Source organism: Anabrus simplex, chromosome 2 (genome assembly GCF_040414725.1).
Source record: "Anabrus simplex isolate iqAnaSimp1 chromosome 2, ASM4041472v1, whole genome shotgun sequence".
NCBI lineage: Eukaryota > Metazoa > Arthropoda > Insecta > Orthoptera > Tettigoniidae > Anabrus > Anabrus simplex.
In genome coordinates, this window is record NC_090266.1 from 665,024,900 (window position 1) to 665,047,831 (window position 22,932).

The 22,932-nt window shown below is 37.5% G+C and overlaps 1 protein-coding gene across 8 annotated transcripts in view; it reads right to left on the reverse strand.

Moving 5' to 3' along the window:
• The window catches only part of PMCA (plasma membrane calcium-transporting ATPase 3), a 1,641,549-nt gene that overhangs the window by 549,344 nt on the left and 1,069,273 nt on the right, over positions 1-22,932 (reverse strand). For all 8 annotated transcript variants that reach the window (XM_067141188.2, XM_067141187.2, XM_067141184.2 and 5 more), the window contains 2 exons: positions 5,429-5,623; positions 4,279-4,481 (listed from right to left, as the gene is read on the reverse strand). In XM_067141188.2, coding sequence (XP_066997289.2) covers positions 4,279-4,481; positions 5,429-5,623 — 398 coding nt within the window. The remainder of the gene's footprint in view (positions 1-4,278; positions 4,482-5,428; positions 5,624-22,932) is intronic.

A 22,932-nucleotide genomic window follows, 5' to 3' on the forward strand; every position in this document is an offset into this window, starting at 1 on the left:
AATCTTAAACCTAGATTCAAACTGACATGGTCAGGAGCATGCTTTTGGACCCATTTAACCTTTTAATAACATTGACATCCCCCTCAACCAGGAATCCTAGGATAAAGATAATAACTAGTGCTCGGATGTTTAAGACCTAAAAATAACCCAAATAAGCAAGCAAATATGACCTCAAAAGTGACGAAATATAACCTCAAAAGTGACGAAATATGACTTAAAAATTACGAAACTATGACCCAAAAATGATTAATCTAAATATGGCCATTTTAAAATAAGATATAAATTGAAACTGCAATTACTTTGATACATATTTGTTAACTAAATTCTTCATTCTTACTTTCATATTAATTTTCTGAATATACAGTTATTCACTGTCTATTGTCCTCGATTCACTTATCAAACATTTGTGAATACATACCTATAAAGTAACTAAGTTTGCTAAGATTATCAGATCACACAACATTTTACGTCAAAACATGTTTGTACCCTTCATTGGTGGTTTGAAATACGAAGAAAACTAGAAATCAATCTATTTTTAAAAAATATTTTGGAACTTTAAGCCCAGATTACATTAATATTGCTCAAATGCGTTAAAGTTTAAATTGAGCACAAGACGAATTAAGTAGATGTCTTTGGATACATTATGGTAGGCCGACTCGGCATATATAGTGCAAACTCGCATAATGTTTTAATTCTTCTCCGCGGATGGTACTGAAGCACATGACAAGATTCATCTTCAAAGCATCAGGCACAAAAGACCTCCGAATATCACTTAACACATTCTTGTCAGAAGAGAAGCTCCTTTCTACGTCACAAGAAGTTATTGGTGCATATTTAAATAATAGTAAGTCACTACTGTTGAGTATGCACTCATCTTGAAGTGTACTGGTACCTTCTCCTCCAAGAACATAATTTATCTTGCACACACAGCGGAAACTGTCACTTTGATTAAGTACTTTTTAAAGTTTCCATTTTACACTGACGCAAACTATTCCATGTGATTGTTGTGCTGAAAGTTCACCACTTCTCACAATTTTAATATTTGCATGAATTTCTAAGCTAGCAGCTCCTAAACGAGTAACTGCACTCGATATAATTCCAAAGTTCGACTTAATATAGGTCAGACTTTCTGACAAACTGTAGGAAAACAATTCCTGCACAATCGTGAAAGAAGAGGCAGAGTATTCCATTTGTATTAACTACAGATATGATTCGGAAAGTTGATGATTTTGCACAGCTACAACTGTCGCCAAACCGCCGAAATATGACCGAAATACGACCGAAATAAGACGTTTGTAAGAAAATAGCTCAAAATATGAACTTATCACAAAAATAGCCAAAATATGCATTTATATGACAAATAAAAATCACTTAATTGTGATTATACTCACCTGATTTGCACCAAAATCCTATCAGGGAAGAAAATAAGAGACAAAGAAAAATATGACTTTTCCTAAACATCCGAGTCCTAATAATAACCATACACTGGAAATATTATTCAAGACAAAGAACTAGGAGTTGCTTCACCAACTTCCTTCATTTTCATATTAATCTAACGCAGCAAAATTATGTTAGACTGGAACCTCAGAATCCCCAAAGCCAGATCCATACATAGTGAGCAAAGTATTCATGTTTTTAAATTTAGTATTATTCTTTAAGTGTATTTTAATATTTTTTTTGTACACATCTTTAACAGCACTTGCTGATTTTGAATTGCACAGCCTTGAAGACATCAAGAGAAGATTGAAACTAGTACCATAAACCTGAAATGCTGTAATTTATAGTCCTATCATTTTAGTATTGTATTGAATCTTGGATGATTTCCCTCTTACTCTGCTGAAGTTCTGAATAATCAATAACAGTCATCACTATCTATATCTACACTCCGGGAAAATGAAAAATAACACCATAAATTCATCGACCCAGCAGAGGGAGTTTTTACCATCACCCTTTTGAGGACGTATACAACACACGATCCTACCGACAGAGCCATACACATCGAGTACAGTGTTTACTCTTCTTTTGCAGCAATGCAGGCTGCAATTCTCCCTTGGAGACAATTGTAGAAGTGACTAACGTAGTTTTGCGGAATGACTTCCATACAATTTCCACCTGGCGCCTCAGCTGGGTCAGATTTCCTGCCAGTCGTGTAGACCACGCAGGATGAAGTTTTATCCAGTCCCAAAGATCCTCAATGGAGGACACAGATGGGGATCATGCTGCCCAGGTAGTTGACGTACACCTTACTGACCACTGGCGACAACATCGATGCACTGCGGAGACCTCTTGCCCCACGTGTTACGCAATTCTGCGGTACAACCGCTCGGACTCTCACAGGCCCACTCGCTTAAACTCCATTAATTACACAAATGGTTCACATACACATTGTCACGGCATGCTATCAATGTTGCTGACACAGACTGAATTCTGTAGGTCATGGTAAAATGGCTGCCACCGGCTCTGGTGGTAACCAACTGTTGCGCAGCTTGCAACATTCCACAACTGATAACACTGTTCGTGGTGAGTCCGCAGCAATGCGCATTTGACCATCGCATGCACCGCCCTCCCGTAGTGTCCCGTGCAAGTATGGCAGGCCTTATTAACATGCATCAAAGTGCTGGTCTTTCATTTTCCTGGAATGCATATGTAGGGCTTCAGCTACCACGTACAGGCATTTTGATCAGACACCCTAGGTTGTGAGAGTGTCAATTTTGATGTTCCATTTTTCATTCTACCAGATGGCAGAGAAACAGATCTTTGTTGGGCAATCTATGGAAAGGTTTTGTCAGATAAACACCAAATACATCATCAGATAGTCAGGTAAACACCAAATACATCATCAGATATCTTTTACATGCGGATATGGTATGACGAAGTACCAAAGTGATATTTTTCGTGTGCTTAAAATATCTGATCATCTCTACCAAGTGTGAATCTGCAATCTTGGGTTCTGGAGGCTGGCAGTCTACCACTGATCTACAGGAGGAGCAGGACATTTAATAATAATAATAATAATAATAATAATAAGTTTAAAATAGAAGAAGAGATTAGCAGCAAAGCGAGAGTAAACATACAGATCTTGTAAAAATCTTAAGGTATTCAAATCAAAAAAAGGAAACTTGGAACAGCATTCATCAAACAAATCTTTCTCTATAAATGAATTTACACCTGGGACTTCGGAAAGGCTTTACGTGCTGCAAGATTCCGACTAACTGTAGGATCTTCACCGACAAATCACGTAAAACTTTTTAAAAGAATCTCTGGATGGGAAGTAAGCTTTAATGCTCTTAATAAATAAGAATTTGTTGAAGTGGATTAAGTGCTACATGTTATAAATTTCATTTTACTCAAGTTTGTAATATTGTATTTCTGAGAGGCTAGGCTGAGGAAATTATATTAATGTTTTATCCATTATTAGATATTTACTCTGATTCATCACCTCTCATCTCAGAGAAACAAATATACTGGTTGACTACTGAAGACACTTCATTAGATTTACTGTGCTACATAACTAACTGAACTGTTAAGTTTCATACTCACAGTCTCCAGAAAGGAGAAACTCCTTATCTCAAAAAGTATAACTTTTATATGATCTGTAGTGGTAGTGTGGCAGACAACGAATTTGACTGAAATAGGCGGACATGCAATAAAATGAAATCTTAACTATTATGTCCTAAAATTAACTGAGAATGAAGATCTACAAAAGTGCCAAAAGAGTTTTAAAATATGATAAATTCTTGTAGTGATACCCCTTCAATCTCTGCAGCAGTGAATTATTATTCAATATGAATTATTTCATATCTTAAAATGCTGCTTTAGAATAAACATGAGGCATGACATCACAGAAAAATGTTCTAAGATGGTTCATAACATTTGACTGAGTTACATATGAACATAAACAATTTAAAAGTTCAAGCATTAAGGTAATACAGGAGTACAATACAATGCATAAGTACCAACCTTAACTCTTCAGCTATTGCTGTATGAAGAGTCATAATAGTTATTTCATTGAAAGACTCTCCCATCTTCACTAGGAGTGAGGTAGTGGGAATGTGAAGAAGAGAATACATTTAGGGTGATGCAAGTCCCACCCCTCCCAACTGAAGTACGGTTCCCCAGTATTTTCCCCAGCAAACCTAGAAGGAACATCCACTTCTTCGTTCACTCACAAGACCACCAGACAATTCTCCAAATCCTCTTTGTATGACCTGTTCGTTTGCACAGCTATCGAGTGCATAATGAAAACAGTACAAAAAATGTAGTTAATATGTAACTCACCTTTACAGAATATGCTAGAGAGAGAGTAACAGCTAATGGAAGACCTTCAGGTACTGCAACAACTAACACGGTAACACCGATAATAAAATTCTTCACCAACTGCTTTGCATGTTCTGTTCTCCATCCTTCTTGATTTATCACATAATGTTCAACACAGAACTGAACAATTAAAATAACTACTGTAAGGGCAGCAATACTTGATCCTGAAAGATAAAAAAAATAACACGAATTTCATTTTTCTGATCTGTAATAATAAAATTATGCCTCTGAAAAAATTCATGGAACTATACATCTTATGTATCTGAAATATTTTTTTAGTATGACTGAGGGGAAAATTACTACCCACACATTTGCAGGACTAGTTATTTCGGTCAGTTTTATTCAGCATATAAATGCAAGTAAAATGCACCAACTTTCTGTCAGAAACTAAAAGGTAACTAATTATTTCCCTCAAGGTTTCAAGAGCTACCGTTTACTTGGGAGTAGCAAATTTACTTCGCTTTGTTGGGCTCAAGAAAACCTACTAGCCATCAAACTGAACAGCTCAAGGCTGAGACCCAGTACCCGTCACATCACTCTACAGTAATTTTAAAGAAGTAAAACAAGCTGCAAGACATTTCACCAGATTTATGTGAAGCGACATTACCTTTGTGCGATGTGTTCTAGACACTACCTCGCCCACGGCAAAATGTCTTACCTATCATAGCAAGGCAAGCTTCCATATTACAGCAAGAAATTTTACACTTCCCGACACAAAAAGTGAATTGTCCCACAATTATCATATAGTATGATAACAGTTTCTTTTTTAACATGTAAAAAATGAGCTCATGAATAACAAAGAAAAGAAACTTCCAAGTTCACTTCAACAAAACTCTTATCAGGAGTTCAAGGAATGTGATTATTCAGGCCAGGCAACAACCACAATATTTCCAGAAAAAGATTAGTCTAATTTATCTTGCAGATAGGTATTTTGTTCAGAATTGACAAATACGACTACTGTGCTCATAATAACAATTAACTGTAAAATTCAAGTTGAAACACTTTGTCCCAGTTATTCTTTATCCAGGCTTAAGTTTTTCCCATTCTACCCCATCTAAAACTACTATCACCAACAATTTATCAACTTCAATTAGTGAAAATTAGTACATACCTGCATATCCAATCTGGATGGCAAGTTTAGTGAGTTTTGCTTGCAAAACAGATTTCTCTTTCTTGTGTGATTCTGATGGAGGAGCAGGAGTGTGGTTAGCATCTGCATCTGGATGCTTGTTGGCCAAATTTTCTGCAATAGGCTCTGGGACACCAACATGACTGTTGCCAGTTACTGGTGCAGCTTCCTCTTCACCTGCATACAGTCATATTGTTACAACAAAGTAGGTATCTTTGCAACTCATATTTTTGAGAGAAATTCTCAGCACATTCTGAACTTCAGTTACAGTATTCAGAATTTGCACAGATATGAAAAATGTGTTTTAGACAAGTCACATACAAATAATACGCAGTTTTAAAAACCAATACAAATGTGATGCAACAAATAATTCTAGCAATATTACACATAGCTATACATGCTATAGCCAAGTTACACTTCAAGTGGCAGAACAGTCATGAGCTAGTAGAGCTGTGTACATCAATGCACACCCCAATATCGTGAATATACAAATTGTAGGCTCTACACCAGAGGTGCTCAGTTGGCGCCTGTTGAGGCTAGCCCAGTGCGGCCAGGCTGGCACGACGTAAATGTGGGCAGCTTACGCAGCAAGCATATGTCGCAGTGACGCGAGAGAGCAAACACACTTTGCAGGAAAGTGAGGGCATTGATGTTCCATTGTGATTACGAAGCTCTCCTCCACTACTCAGCGAAGTGCTGATTGGGGTACATTTAAAATAAAACTAATCGCAACAACAAAAATGGACCTTTTCAAGATATTCCGGTTTGATTTATACTGCCCTCGATATAAACAGTCAGTTCTATTTTCTTATATTTATTCATTCAAAGAAAACTGGCGTTTTAATTTTTGTGTTACAGTCTACAAAGGTCCAGGGTTTAAGCGTACAAGCTACAATTTACAATTCCTTGGATGGGAATTACAGTATTTTCATTTTTTTTAAAGTAAAAATTACTGTTATTCATTAAGCAAAAAGTAATATAATTACATAATGCAACAATGATTTTGCTCAGTGTTGTGTTCTGTGACTCCCTGTTCACTGAATTTCTGAAAATAGTATTTAAAATTTAACAGGCATTCAGTGATAACAGCTAGCCTCTATAAATGGTGAAGTGGAGTTTCATCATGAGTGAGGACATAGATATTTACTGTCAAAGATTAAAGTACAACAACATTAATGTATCTAGTAGATAGGTGTACAGTATGCCTTCAAATAAATAACCTCATTGGTTTTATTCCCATTAAGGATGATTGGATTGTTGGTGAATATATTGGATAATTTAAAACCAAACCACCACAAGCCACAGCTTATCCACATTAACTCCATATTATATTACAACTGTTTCTAAAGCACATCTTAAAATGTAATTGTTGAAATTGTAATTCATTACATACAATATAAAATATTTGAGGTTATAGGCCTAACTCTTTATTGTACACTGCAATGCACACACACAACTTATTTCTTGCAACGTAAACTGAAAATGACGTGGATTTCTGCCCTCTATCTTTCATTACATTCTGCCTCCATTTCAAACTCAAGTATCGCAGTAGCGATAGACAGAGACTAGGAGAACTTCATCCTACCTTCATGGCCTGTAACGTACCTACGTCACTACGGTTGAATAGAGTACGCTGCGCTCATCGCCTGCCAACCCACCCGCTTACAGTGCTGGGCGCCCATGGGACGGAATGTACAGTGTGAGCACCTCTGCTCTAAACAAATAGAGGTATTTGTATAGGAAAAAGTATCTTAATACCGAAGAACAAAAAGTGGTAAATGATCTAATTTCTCATACTTGAATGTGGTTATGGGTAATTACTTTCTTAGAGCACACTTCTTGCCAATAATCAATCACTACTGATCTGTATTTAGGGCAGTCGCCCAGGTGGCAGATTCCCTATCTGTTTTCCTAGTCTTTTCTTAAATGACTGCAAAGAAATTGGAAATTAATTGAACATCTCCCTTGGTAAGTTACTCCAATCCCTAACTCCCCTTCCTGTAACTAATATTTGCCCCAATTTGTCCTCTTGAATTCCAACGTTATCTTCATATTGTGATCTTTCCTACTTTTAAAGGCACCACACAAACTTATTCGTCTACTAATGCCGTTCCATGCCGTCTCTTTTCTGACAGCTCAGAAAATACCACTTACTTATGAGATTACTTATTAAATTATTATTTAACCACCAATTCAATATATTTGGGTCTTATATAATTAGGATCTTGTCCATATTACATTATAAAAAAGAGACATGTTTTGGCCTTCCATAGAAGGCATCTTCAGTATCGTATCACCAAGATAAATCAGGCACATGATTTAAAGTTAAAATATAATTATTAAAATTTAACATTTACACACTGCTGTGATACCTGAGTTTGAAATGGAGGCAGAAAATAATGAAAGAAGGCAGAAACCAGATGGTTTCACAATTTTAGTGACAAAATTTCTGAATAAGATCTAAATTAATTGATTCCATATGACTGGAATGCATTTCCTAAATATTTGGAAAAATTGTAACATTATAAAAACATCAAGATAGACTGCTACTATAAAGGATTGTGCTATGCACTTTTGACACAACCATCAATTATTTACAGCTAACAGTTGATATGTTGTTATTCAAGATAAAACCAAAATATTTTCCAACTTTTCTTTTCAACTGTTCCTATTTTTAAGTGTGTAAATGATATTTTAATCATTATATTTTAACTTCAAATCAGGTGCATGATTTATCTCGAGGTGATACGATGGCTGAAGATGCCTTCTGTGAAAGGCGAAACATGTCTTATTTTTATAATGTAGTAAGAACAACATCCTAATTATATAAGACCCAAATGTATTGAATAGGTGGTTAAATAATAAATTAATTAGTAATACAGAACTACAATGATATTTATTACATGCAACATACCGTTTAGTCTAGCAGCTTGTCTTTCTTCCAAGTCTTCCCAGCCCAAAATTTACAACATTTCTGTTACGCTTCTCTTTTGTCAGAAATCGCCCAGAACAAATCAAGCTGCTTTTCTTTGGATTTTTTCCCAGTTCTTGAAACAGGTAATCCTGATGAGGGTCCCATGCACTGGAACCATACTGTAGTTGAGGTCTTAGCAGAGACTTGTATGCCCTCTCATTTACATCGTTACTACAACCCCTAAATACCCTCAATTATGTGCAGAGATCTGTACCCTTTATTTACAATCACATTTATGTTATTACCCCAATAAAGCTCTTTCCTTATATTAACACCTAGGTACTTACAATGATCCCCAAAAGGAACTTTCACCCATCAACGCAGTAATTAAAACTGAAAGGACATTTCCTATTTGTGAAACTCACAACCTGGCTTTTAACCCCATTTATCATCATACTGTCCATCTCACAACATTATTGCAGTCATTTTGGAGTTACTCACAATCTTGTAACTTATTGCTCTATAAAGAATAACATTCTCTGCAAAAAGCCTTACCTCTGATTCCACTTCTTTTCTCATTTCATTTATATATACATAAGAAAATGAAGGTCCAACAGCTGCCTTGAGAAATTCCCATCTTAATTATTACAGGGTCAAATAAAGCTTCGCCTACTGTAATTCTCCAAGTTCTATCTTCTAGAAATATATCCACCCATTCCATCAATTTTGTCCAGTCCAATTGCACTTATTTTTGTCAGTAGACTCCCATGATCTACCCTATCAAATACCTTAGATAAGTCAATTGCGATACAGTCCATTTGACCTCCTGAATCCAAGTTGTCTGCTGTCTTGCTGGAATCCTACAAGCTGAGCTTCAGTGGAATAACCTTTCCTAAACCTGAACTGCCTTCTATCGAACCAGTTCCTAATTTTGCAAACATGTCTAATGTAATCAGAAAGAATGCTTTCCCAGAGCTTATACGGAATGCATGTCAAACTGACGGGCCTGTAACTTTCAGGTTTATATCTATCACCCTTTTCCTTTATATACAGGGGCTACTATAGCAACTCTCCATTCATTTGGTATAGCTCCTTTATGCAAACAATCAAATAAGTACTTCAGATATGGTACTATCCCAACCCATTGTCTTTAGCATATCTTCTCAAACCTTATCAATTCCAGCTGTTTTTTTAAGTTTTCAAGTTTTGTATCTTATTGTAAATGTAATAATTGGCTTGATTAGAATATTAACTCAATTTTAAAACAATTTTGACAAGACCATAATTAGCTTCTCAACTTTGAAGTTCACTATAATATTGTGAACACTGCATTGAATAGGGCATTTTTCTGAAATACAGATCTACAGTCTCATTTAGCCTTTATTACAACTCAAAAAAATCTAAATTTTTTTTAAAAATACTTTTGGAAGAAATGTTCAATGTGGGGAGAAATTTCAAACACACCTATAATTTTTAGTCTACAGTAATAAGTTGTTTGGGTGTCCTATTTTTAATGTTTACTAAATCCGAAAATTCCTATTCACTCCCATACGTTGTTGAAAACTCCAGTTGTCTATACAGAGCTTGTTCCGATAACACAGAGCTTTCCTTTTTGGCAAAATATAGAAGTGAAGCAACGTTTCTCCAAACTTGAGCTTCGAATTTCCATCAGCCAGAAGTTCAATGCTAAGGTGTGTGTGTGTCTCTCTCTCTCTCTCTCTCTCTCTCTCTCTCTCTCTCTCTCTCTCTCTCTCTCTCAGAGAAGAAACAACATGCCGCATACTACCTACATTCGTAATCTATAATCTTCATTTCTGTATTGACGAATTACACAATTAAAAATAGGAAAGAATTTCCACCAATTAATACTTGTTTATTGCTTATATTAAGCTACAGGACCAGTTTCGACCCCACATACAAGGTCATCTTCAGCTGAACCATGAATACTTATTTATATGATGAAGCTTTGATTAAATTGCATTGTCAAGGGAATGTCATGATGATGTGCATTTAGTTACATACAAATGGAGCATGTCTTAACGTGAATTGGCATATGTCAGTATGTACAATATTGCAACTGTATGTCTAAAATATTATGTTGAGGTCCTAAAATTGGTGTATAAAACATATCTTCACTTAAACTAACTTACATATATATATGTACAGCTCCAGTTTCCCATGTGTGGTGTACAAGCACTTGCTACTTCTACCTGTTGAATAATAGTTTCTCTTACTCTATGTCCTCTCACTTGACATTCCCCTTGCTGACTTCCAATTTCACTGTGTCTATCCATCAATTTCTTGTTCTCCTTACTGGCCTCTCCCCTTTCACTACTCGGTCAAAGTAATTCCTTGCTGTTCTCATTCTATCCCTCCTCATAATATGTCAAAACAATTTTAGCCTACATCTTCCTAAAAGCTCAGCAATAGGTATTTTGATGCCAGCCTCTTTCCCCATTTGCTTCATTTCTAATATCTTTCCTGGCCTTTTCATTCTTTGTTTTAATGAATTTCATTTCTGCTGACTAGATTTTACTGTTAGCCTTGTTATGTAGGGTACATGTTTCGAGTCCATAGGTAAGAACTGGAAAGAAGTAGGCATGAAACATGGTCAGTTTTGCTTTCTGGGGTATTTTATCATCCTACTTTTTTGCCTTATGTCGCACCGACACAGATAGGTCTTATGTCTACAATGGGATAGGAAAGGGCTAGGAGTGGGAAGGAAATGGCCTTGGCCTTAATTAAGGTACAGCCTCAGCATTTGCATGGTGTGAAAATGGGAAAACACGGAAAACCAACTCCAGGTCTGCCAACAGTGAGGTTTGAACAACTATCTCCCGAATGATTCTAACAGCTGCACACACCTAACTGCACGGGCAATTCGCACGGTTCCCAAAGATTTAGTTTCTCCTGTACTTTTATTTCATTTTCTCCCTACATCAGGACATCTGCAAATATTAGTGTGTTAGTTTCTTTGCAATCTATTTTGACTGATTTTATGATCTGATCCATGACAACGAACAGGAGTGGTGACATGGTACTTAACTGCTGGACTCCTCTTTTGATTTCAAAAGAATCTGATTCTCCATCCCCTCCCTTTCCCACCTGACTAGCAAAATCGCGCGGGTTAACTTGAAAAAAATAATCCTTGGGAGCGAATGAAACACTTATCGCATCCGCATAACATGCGCGGGTCCCGCCGAATGAGTTTCTTCCATTTGTACTTCGATACTACACCTTCAGATGTCATGAAAACCAAACCAAACCCCATGGCACTATAGCCCTTGAAGGGCCTTGGCCTACCAAGCGACCGCTGCTCAGCCCAAATGCCTGCAGATTACGAGGTGGCATGGGGTCAGCACGACGAATCCTCTCGGCCATTATTCTTGGCTTTCTAGACCGGGGCTGCTATCTCGCCGTCAATAGCTGCTCAATTCTAATCACATAGACTGAGTGGACCTCGAACCAGCCCTCAGGTCGAGGTAAAAATCCCTGGCCTGCCCGAGAATCGAACCTGGGGCCTTCAGGCAAGAGGCAGGCACGCTACCCCTACACCGCGGTCAGGTGGCATGAAGTTCTTGTAAACATCACTCTGGTGCAGCAGTATGGTGCATGCTGAAGTTAAGTCATATTTATCACTTATTTGTCCTGTATTTCTTTCATATTAATCGCCCAGCTCCATGGCTAAATGGTTAGCGTGCTGGCCTTTGGTCATAGGGGTCCCGGGTTTGATTCCCAGCAGGTTCGGGAATTTTAACCATCATTGGTTCATTCCGATGGCACGGGAGCTGGGTGTGTCGTCTTCATCATCATTTCATCCTCATCATGACGCGCAGGACGCTTACGGGCGTCAAATCAAAAGACCTGCACCTGACGAGCCGAACATGTACTCTGACACTTCCGGCACTAAAAGCCATACGCCATTTCATTTTTTTCATATTAATACATTCTGAAAAATATTAAAGAAGGGAATTAAAGTAATATCAACGTAGATAAGTTTTGTAGGGTGTGCTACAAGCTCATCAAATCAGAGTAGCACAATTGTGCGGTTCAAGACTAGGTTAAGCTTGTCAACTACAGTCAAGCTTCATGGCACTGGAAGTAAGTGTTGTATCCATGCCTTTTTTTTCTGGAATTGCATGTTCTATTAATGAACTATATTTTTATTAAGTGTTTTGTAGGCACTGAAGTGATACGTTTTTGGTTTTATTTCAGTGAATGGTGACTATACATGTTACAGTTACTTGAAGACTATTGATGTTGATCTGTCTAGTGAGGTTGATGAATTTCAAGAATCATTTCGTTGAAGTTGTGACTAGGGATATTTGTTCACATCCAACCAAGTTTATCCAGCCTCACGATTCCAATCTCTCTTCTGAGGATGAAACAGGATAGAGTACGGAAGATGTCTCAAACGTACCAGAAATACGCAAACCAACAGCTCCATTACATAAACTTATTTGGAATAAGGAAGGATTTTCATGAAGAGGCTCATCCCACCCCAGACATTGATGGAAACTTCCAGTACAAGCAAGTAAAATATTTATTATGCGAACAGCCTGAATATATTTTTCAGAGAGACAACTGGATAATAATGCATTCTGGTGTTTTTGCGTTTTGTTTGTTCCAGAGCCCACCTGCCATTTTATCACCCTTGCAATACCTCCAAATCACTGATAATTTCTTTGGAAATGCTGCAGAGAAGACAGTAAGAATGTTATCATGGCTTCCACATGCTCTGGCATGAAACCAGAAAAGAAAGTTAGAAGATGGTCAAAGGCAGAGGGAAAATACATTGATAAAGATGGCCCATCTGTTATTTTTAGATATAATCAGTGCATGGGTGGTGAGTGATATTCTGAATGTGCTTATGGGACTGACAATAATTTACTATTTTTTCTTTTAAGTTATTAATTTCATTTAATTTTCATTCTTATTTAAATTTGCAAAGAAAAAGCCTGAAAAGTTACAAAATAAAGTATTTTTTGTATTCTGTATTTGATTTGTGTTGACTGAAGTAAGTGAAATCTTTTACTACTTGCAAAGCAAGTATTGGTAATATTTTGTTTTGTGCTTCGCATGTAGGTAGTATTTACCCAATTGACTTCTGACCAGCACAACTGTGCTCATGATATTGGGACAAAGCGAGTCGAGAAATAATTTCTTTCATATTTTTCCCATTTGCTAAGCCTTATTCTGACCCCAAATATATAGTTAAATTTGAAACATTCAACAAAAACAAAAAAACAAAAACAAAAAATACCTTCAGGTGGGAAAGGGCTACTTGGACACAGCTAAACAAAGCTAAACAGGAAGTTTGGCACACACATACCTTCAAGTCATTCCGAAGTTATCTCCCTAGGTACACTGTCTTAGGCCTTCACCCTCTCATTCCACCATGGTGTCAATGTCTATAAAAACCATCACTAAGTTCTTACCACATTCCCAATGCTTCTCTGTTAGCATTCTGATGGCAACTATCAGGTGTGTAGTGCTTCGGCTGTTCCTGAACCCATGTTGCTCCTCCTCCAGTAACTGTTCTACTATATTCTTGATTCTATTTCAATTATCTTCTCCAGAGTTTGAGCGAGTGAGAGAATAGAGTGATGCCCGTACAATTTGCACATTTCTTCCTGTTTCCCTTTGTATACAGGAGGATAATTATACCTTTCATCCAGTTCTCTGGTATCCTGTTCTCTTTCAAGATGACAGCAAGTACTCTATACAACCACTGTATGCCTTGTGCTCCAGTTGCCTTTATAATGTTGCCAGTGAGGTCATCAAAACCTGGGAACTTACCATTTCTCATTTTCTTCAGCTCAGACTCCACTTCTAGCCATGTTAGCTGGTGTTGTGCTCCATCACTCGCACTTAATCTGCAGTCTTCAGTGGTATCATTTCGAAGAATTTCTCCATTTAATAAAAGTACTGAAGTAGTTCATTTTTTCTCTGATGCCTTGATTTGTCTTCACCAGGTTCTCATCACCTGTTTCCAGTGCAAGGATAGTGCCATGCTCACTACTTCCATTCTGAACTACTTTATAAATTAACTTCCTATTACTTTCACAGTCTTCTGTAAACCTGGTGTTGAACTCATCCCAGCATTTCTTTTTCATCTTTAATCTGTCACTTTACAAATAATTTCTTGTTCTGGTACTCATCTTGGTTGACTTTTTTAAATCTAGCCTCTTCTTTGATACATTTCTTTCTTTCACTGCAGTTTTCACCCTCTCATTCCACCATGGTGTTTCTGTCTCCCTGCATATTGCACTTGTCATTCCTCTTAGTGATTCGGCTTCTGAAACCAGGGTGTTTTTGAATGACGGCCACTCTTCTTCTACTCCTCTTTTTTCATTCTTTGGAAATTTGGCTGAGATCTTTCATTGGTGGTGTTCTTTCTTCCCATCTTCTAGCCCACTGAATCTGTCATTCCATCTGTGATATTTCTGGCATTTTTCAGACACCACAATCAACAGCGAGTGAACTGGAAATGCCAGGTGTTATTTTTCAAACAATCCTTTACCAGACAAGCCAAATAATTAACAGATGGAGACTGTCAATGCCTTCAAAGTAGAGTGAAGTCAAAGTGGCAAGCTTTGCTAGAAACTGTAGTCACCAACTTTCGAATGGCATTTAGAAGTGATGCCAGTACTCCATTCATTGAGAGGTGTTTGCACTATGATTGCATGAAAAGACCATTAAACCGAACTCTCGTGATGGATTATGGTGGTGCACACGTTTCCTGTGGACTCTAAAACAATGGAAGAGCATCATGTGGAGCAATGAATCAAGCTACACATTGTAGCAGTCTGATGGATGTGTATAGACCAGGGGAATGCAAGTCGAGTTACTGGTGTGCATTGTTCCCACTGAAATTTGACGAAGTATGGATAACAGTCTGGGCCTGTTTTCCAAGGTATGGTCTTAGTTCAATAGTTTTAGTTCCTTGAAACATGAATGCCTATCAGATAATACGGGACAATTCTATGTTATCCACCTTGTGGCAAAAATCTGGAACTAGCTCTTTTCATTTTCTGCATGGCAATGCACTTGTTCATAAATTAAAGGCCAAAACCAAAGAGTTTGTTGAATGAAATCAAATGGCCAGCCTAATGCCCCGATCTAAACCCAAACGAGTATCTCTGCTATGTTAAACAGCATTTGTTGACAGCCAGACCAGATGTCCCACAACTACAGAACTCTTCACATTAATGGAGGAATGGAAGAAAATACCTGCAAATGTCTACTGAACAAGCGGAAAGTCTTCTAGAAGGGTAGAGGATGCGATTGGGACATAGGGTGGACCTACATCATATTGACACTATAGTAGCTCCAGTTAAGCCAGCACCTAGGGAGATCTGGTCATTGATGGCAATGTAGTATCAATGTAATCTATGAGTGCCTCTTTCACATCCTCCCTTTGTACATCGTTCTTCCTCTACTTCCCCCTTTTTATTTTTCAGTGCATTTAACGATCAAATCCACACACGTCATTCACAAAGTTATTCCAGCAAAATGATTCGAGAATCAGTATTGTTACTGTTGAAACATTATGTAACATTTATATATGTATAGGAAAGTGATGGAAAGCAACAACTTACATAATAAGAGAAAAAAGTACACACAAACAAAATACCAGGTTCAGCCTTTATCAGTGGAGGATAGATTAAGAATGGTGGTGATCATTCTTGAAAAGTAGATGCTGCTACATGATAAAGAGGATTAGGATGAGATTATGAGAGAGAAAAGAATGAAGAGAAAAAAAGAAAAGTGGATAGCTTATGTTAAGGATTCTTTAAGACCTGAGGACCATTCCATGCCCAACTTCAGAGCCAGTTGCCCAGGTGGCAGATTCCGTATCTGTTGTTTACCTAGTCTTCTCTTAAATAATTGCAAAGAATATGGAAATTTATTGAACTCCCCTCTTGGTGAATTATTCCAACCCCTAATTCCTCTTCCTATAAATTAATGAAAATGAAATGAAAATCCACAGCCTGTTTCCAGTCATTCGACCAGGTCAGGAATGGAATGAATGAAGCCCCCATCTAGCAGCGACGAGAGGAAATGTGCTGGCTGCCGAAGCCTGTCGCACTCCTCTGGAGCAATGCCTATAAAGTAACATTTGCCCCAATTTGTCTTCTTGAATTCCAATTTTATCTTCATACTGCGATCTTTTTTACCTTTAAAAACAACACTATCTTATTCGTCTACTAATGTCATTCCACGCCATCTTTCCACAGACAGCTCGGAACATATCAATTAGACTAACAGCTCGTCTTTCTCCAAAGTCTTCCCAGCACAAACTTTGCAGCATTTTTTAATGCTACTCTTTTGTCAGAAATCACCCAGAATAAATCAAGCTGCTTTCCTCTGGATTTTTTCCAGTTGTCAAATTACGTAATTGTGGTGAGGGACCCATACACTGGAATCATACTCTGGTTGGGGTCCTACCAGAGACTTACCTGCCCTCTCGTTTCCATCCTTACTACAACCCTTAAATACCCTCATAACCACTTGCAGAGATCTGTATACTTTACTTACAATCCCATTTATGTGTTTTCCCCAATGAAGGTCATTCCTTACATCTAGGTACTTACAATGATCCCCAAAATGAACTTTCACCCCACCAACGCAGTAATTAAAACTGGGAGGACTTTTCCTGTTAGTGAAACTCCCAACCTGACTTAACCCCGTATCATCATACCATTGCCTGCTGTCCGTCTCAACATTTTTGAAGTCTTTTTGCAGTTGCTCACAATCTTGTAACTTATTTATTACTCTATACAGTATAAAATCATCGTGAAAATCCTCATCTCTGATTCCAGTTCTTTACTCATATCATTTACAATTGTTTGTAAAAGAAAACTAAGGTCCAATGATACTGCCTTGAAGAATTCCCCTCTTAATGATTTCAGGATCAGATAATGCTTCACCTACTCTAATTCTCTGAGTTCTATTTTCTATAAATATACCCACCCATTCAGTCACTCTTGTCTAGTCCAATTGCACAAATTTTTGCCAGTACCTCCCATGATCTACCCTATCAAATGCATTAGATAGGTCAATCTTAATACAGTCCATAAAATCTCCTGAATGTAAGATATCTGCTATAACTTGCTGGAATCTTCCAAATTGAGCTTTGGTGGAATAACTTTTCCTAAGAACATAGGTTAATGTGAGTGGTAGAAGACTATGAAATTATATTGCTTATATTTTATCCATTTAGATACTTTTATACTTCTGTGTTTGTCCAGTCAGAATTCACACACAAGATAAATTTTAAGTAAGGAATGAATATGTTGGATGAAGCCATGTTATGAACAGCCTTAGGTGGATGGGATTATGCAACCTTCTTTTAAACAACGACAACAAATGATATGCTATTGCAAGTATTCAATAGCGTCAATCTACGTGAAAATGTTAGAAACAAAAGACAATTTCAATAGCAGTTACTTTAAAATCAACTTTCAGGTGTAAATAACCTTACCCTGATCTAACTAGCTATATTTCTAGAAAATATAGCTTAAAAGTACACTATTTTTAACATGTGAATTAACACAACTGCAGTGATCCATTTCATGGGAAAATGGATAGGTCAACTTGGCTTACATTGAAAGAAAAAGGTAACTTATTAATGATACAGAGTTCTCTCCAGTTGTAAATTTCTAAAGGGTGTTTCACTTTACTAAGGGAGACATCTATTAAAAATTATTTGCAATTATTTAAGAACACACTAAGTAAAACAACAGACAGTGAATGTGCCACCTGGGCAACTACCGTAAATGCAGATCAGTGGTGATTGTTGATAGAAAATCCATGATTTCACAGAAGAGTAATGTTTTAGCAATTTACATCAGTGCCTCTCAAAAGCACATTTGTTACACAATTTTCATGAAAACTGATACATCATTTATTATAATCTGGAAAGATTTGCAATTCCAAATGATCCTTTCAAATTAACACGTTGAAGACTACGTTAACCCTTGTGGAGTGACAGACCTTCATACAAAATATTGTAAGTCACCCCTCATAGGGTGACACGGTACTGTGTCTAGGCTTCTCAACTTTAGGTTATCATGCAAAATTATCACTACCATTTGCTGTTGCATCGCACTGTGTGTTCTCGCAAGGTGTTCATAGAGGGTAGCGTGGTGCCCATTCCCATCTGTGCACAACAGACTATCGAATTTCACCAATATTTATCACCCTGTTTATGGAACCATCAGAATTCAATTATTAGTGGCAAGAAATGTAATGTGAATTGGAGTCGATTACTATTTTATTGATACAAGCTACTGTTACATCACATCAGAAACTATTATAATATGCCTATGGTGCTCCATTGTCCATGGCTCACTCAGCACAGAAATACTTATAACATGAATTCAATTTTTATCATACAACTGTAACCTACAAGGAAAACATTGAATGGCACAAACTGCTCAGCACAGATGACAATATGCTACAACAAAGAAGAATTTGCCCCAGTGCCAACTTAATAACTGCATGTCACCCCCATACAAATGGTAAATTCGGTTATCGTCTAAGAATAAAATTATGCTCATTCCTAGCCCATTACAACCTGAAATACATATATCACATTTCTGCAGTTTACCAGTAAAATAACTTTTCGCCTCTATGTTAACGTGTTATGCAAAGTGACTAATGTCAGAATAATGAAAACTGTTAGAAGTGCTTCCTGGCATGAATACATTAGATGTTTTGTTGTAACAATTTTAGAGGTTGTAGAGGTTGATATAAGCTATACATTGACAGAAAAATGTCAAAAATGAATATTTTAAAAGTTGTAACCCTCTCATCCTCAGCCATCAAATTGTTTTAGTGGAAAACTCAAACATGAGTGAACTTGTGATAAACTGCAAGCAGTAGTTCAATAAATTTACAGGATACTAAAAACATGCTACCTCTTTATATAGCGATTTAAGTTTTAAGGATCCCAATAAACCGCCATAACTATTAGTAGTCTTTTGGCTACCCCAACTTGAATCGTCAACATTTAAGGTTTATGTAATATGACTAGGGATATTTGTTCACATCCAACCAAGTTTATCCAGCCTTTATCAACAATTTTCTTAAACATTTCTACAAATATTTATTATATTCATATTTTTAGAAGCAATACCAAATAAGATGCATTATCCTCAACAGCAGTTACCAATTTTAAACGAAATGGCTAGATTACTTAAAAGTAAGCTAGTTACTTTTTATCTTCACTTCTGGGATTTCCAAACTCCTAGAACAGGCAAGGTCCATGTGCAGATTTTCATATTCAGACAACTAAAAATTTCCTCGCTCACAGTTAATGTGGCAAATTTCACTGGGCAGTTAGGTTGCTCTTTGTACAGGATCTCCCCAACAGCCCTTTCTCTAGTCTGAATGTCCAGTTTTAATTTTTTTTTTTTTCTTAGTGCTATAACTAACACATGGAAGACTTTCAATAACAAGGATGGTGAAACCACACAAAACAATCATCCGGGCTGCCGATGGTGGAGTTCGAGCCTACCATCTCCCAAATGCGAGCTAACAGCTACATGACCTAAGCCATGTAGCCAATTCTCTCAGATATCCTAAACTACAGTCTTCAGTAGGTATGTCATAACCCCAGTGCGTGAGTTTGGAGTCCAGAAGTATACAAAAACCTCGTTTATCCAGCCCTCATCAATCTGGATCTCCGGTTTATCCGGATCGAAAATAATAAATGTATTTTTACTTGTACCGTATTTCTTTTACAGGGTCAACTCTTACTGAATGACTTTTCCACTAAGGATAGTTAAGGACAGAAGTTTGAAGCAATTCAACCACGGTCTATCAAAGGTACAGTCCTGGCATTCGCCTGGAATTAAGCATGGGAAACTGAAAAACCATTCCCGGGCCGGCCGAGGTGGGATTCGAACCCTCGCTCTTCTGAATGCAACACACTACTAATTCACTGACAGTGAATTCAAAAATGAAACCAGCAGTATCAGAAGAAACAATGACTCATGGACAGGCAAAATTGCAGCTGGACAAACTGATTGCATATTTAGAATCCTAGACTGAAACCACACTGGCAGAACTGTTGTTAGTAAAAAGTCTTTGTGATCATGCTGCACGCAAACGCTATACAAATGTAAAACAGAAAGAACTCGCACATTTTAGTGCATAAAACCGTCTTAAATGTAAGAAAACTGTTCGTATATCTTTTTTGTACAACTGAAAAAAGGATATTGCTGTACAACTTAAGTGAATAGATTATATAACATATACCGGTACTGTATTTGTTTTTTTTTGTTTTTCCGGATTATCCAGATTTTTTATAATCCGGATCAGTTCCAGTCCCAATTAATCTGGATAAACGAGGTTCTTGTGTAATTACAATTTTATAAAACATTCACACAGTTGCCACTGGCATCCAAGTAAAGAAGCCTTGCAAAAATACAGTCTAGCAAAGAAAGGAAATTAAAACAAATCCATTGTGGAACAGGCAATATAAAGCCTTGGCTTGACAGGATGACTGGCTGCCAGCCAGATGGCCTACAGATACTGAAGTGCCACGTGGTCAGTGTGAAGTTATCCTCCGGCTTATTGCTTGGTTTTCTTGACAGAGTCGTGTGATGAAAGCTACATTAACAGTGTTAACTTGTTTTCTGCAGAGTATGACCCCTCTGGCTTTGACACGGTGTTTATCCAGTAGTTGGGATTAACCAATACATTTCTTTGAAAGCTTTATGGGACCCGAGTTTAGCAATATCATGACAATTCCACCCAGTCGCAATACATGTATATTTTAAGTATTAGGTCTGATCGTGAAAAATAATCCACTGAAATTTTTAACAGTACTGTCAAGTCTTATTGCGGCACTACAGATTTTTGCAGATATTAGAGAAAACAGATCCCTTGACAATGCCTAATGTAGTCTTCAGTGAAATGTAAGAAGGTTGAAACTCTACTGGACTATGACCTACAAGCCCAGAAGACTTCACACTGACACTGTGTTGTGCTAGTATTCATGAACTTGCAGCTGCATCTCTATAATGGTGTAGAAAGTATGGCATAGATAAGTCCACAAGCATTAAAGAAAATTAAAAATTCTAGGTAACATTGACCCATTCACCTCAGATGAAGAGACAAGCCCTTCTCATCTTTGATGGCCTTCAACTCTGACAGGTCTCGCCTGCCAAGCATAGGATGTTACAGTAAAACGTTGATTATCCGTCCCTCTATTAACCCTTCTGTGGATTATCCGTCGCCCAAAAAATCTTGATTTTTTAAAAGCAATGTACAGTCGCTCCAAAACTGAATGAGCATACACTTCATGTCAATAATAATAATGTTATTGGTTTTACATTCCACTAACCACTTTGACAGTTTTTGGAGATGCTGAGGTGCCAAAATTTTGTCTCGCAGGAGTTCTTTTACGTGCCAGTAAATCTACCGACACGAGGCTGACGTATTTGAGCACCTTCAAATACCACTGGACTGAGCTAGCATCGAACCTGCCGAGTTGGAGTCACAAGGCCATCGCCTCAACCGTCTGAGCCACTCAGCCCAGCTCTTGGCGTTGAGGTATCTCGATACAGTATACTGTTTTGGAGCGACTGTACATTGACTCTCCGACTCCTTAGTCCACGATCATTACGTACAGTAACTACTGTACGTACATGTGCACAGACCGGCAATCGGCATTGGAGACATGGCTCAAATTCTTATTATGTAATTTTATGGACTGTAATATTACTTAACTTTTAACTGTTATGAAAGAAGAGGGATGCTATTAAAATTCCAACAGTCACAAACTTTATTATCTATTGCATTGCTGACGAATAATCTACTGTGATGTGCCCTCTCCCAGCCCACGGAGTGCAGAGTATGGTATACTGGTCATTTCTACTTCAGAATGATACCTACAACTTATCTGGTAGCATGTAATATCTCCGAGTACCGTACGTAGATCTCTTATATAGTTCTCTGTCAAGGTTAAATATTTTCACCACAGGCTACTGCATCGTAAATATTTCACAATACACAGGAAGCGGAAACCAGCTTAGCAGTCCGTCATAGTCTACCACCACCATTAGCAGACAGGCTACATTCTGTACTGTAGTGCAAAGTAAGGAAATGTGAGAGTGATGGATAAATTTGAACATTTATTTTCCGTTCTAACAGCCGAGAAATGTTGAGATTGAAATCTGCAGTAAAAAGAAAATGTGTTTTAACCATACAAAATAAAGTTAATATAATCAAAAGGTTAAAGAAAGGTGAACTAGTCTCAAATTTAGCATCAGAGTACGGTGAGGGTGTGACAACACTGCGGGACCTAATGAGAAACAAAGATAAAGTGTTGCAGTTTGCGACAAGTTCTGACAGTTCGCATGGACTCGCTAAAAGAAACACAATGAAAGCATCGCCTTTAAAAGAACTGGATGCTGCGTTATTCATGTGGTTTCAGCAAAAGAGAGGCGAAGGTGTACCTATTAGTGGTCCTATGATAACAAGGCAGGCACAAATTTTTCACGAAAAGATGGGGGCTCTCAGAGTCCTCACCAGGGTCCAATGGTTGGCTAGAGAGATT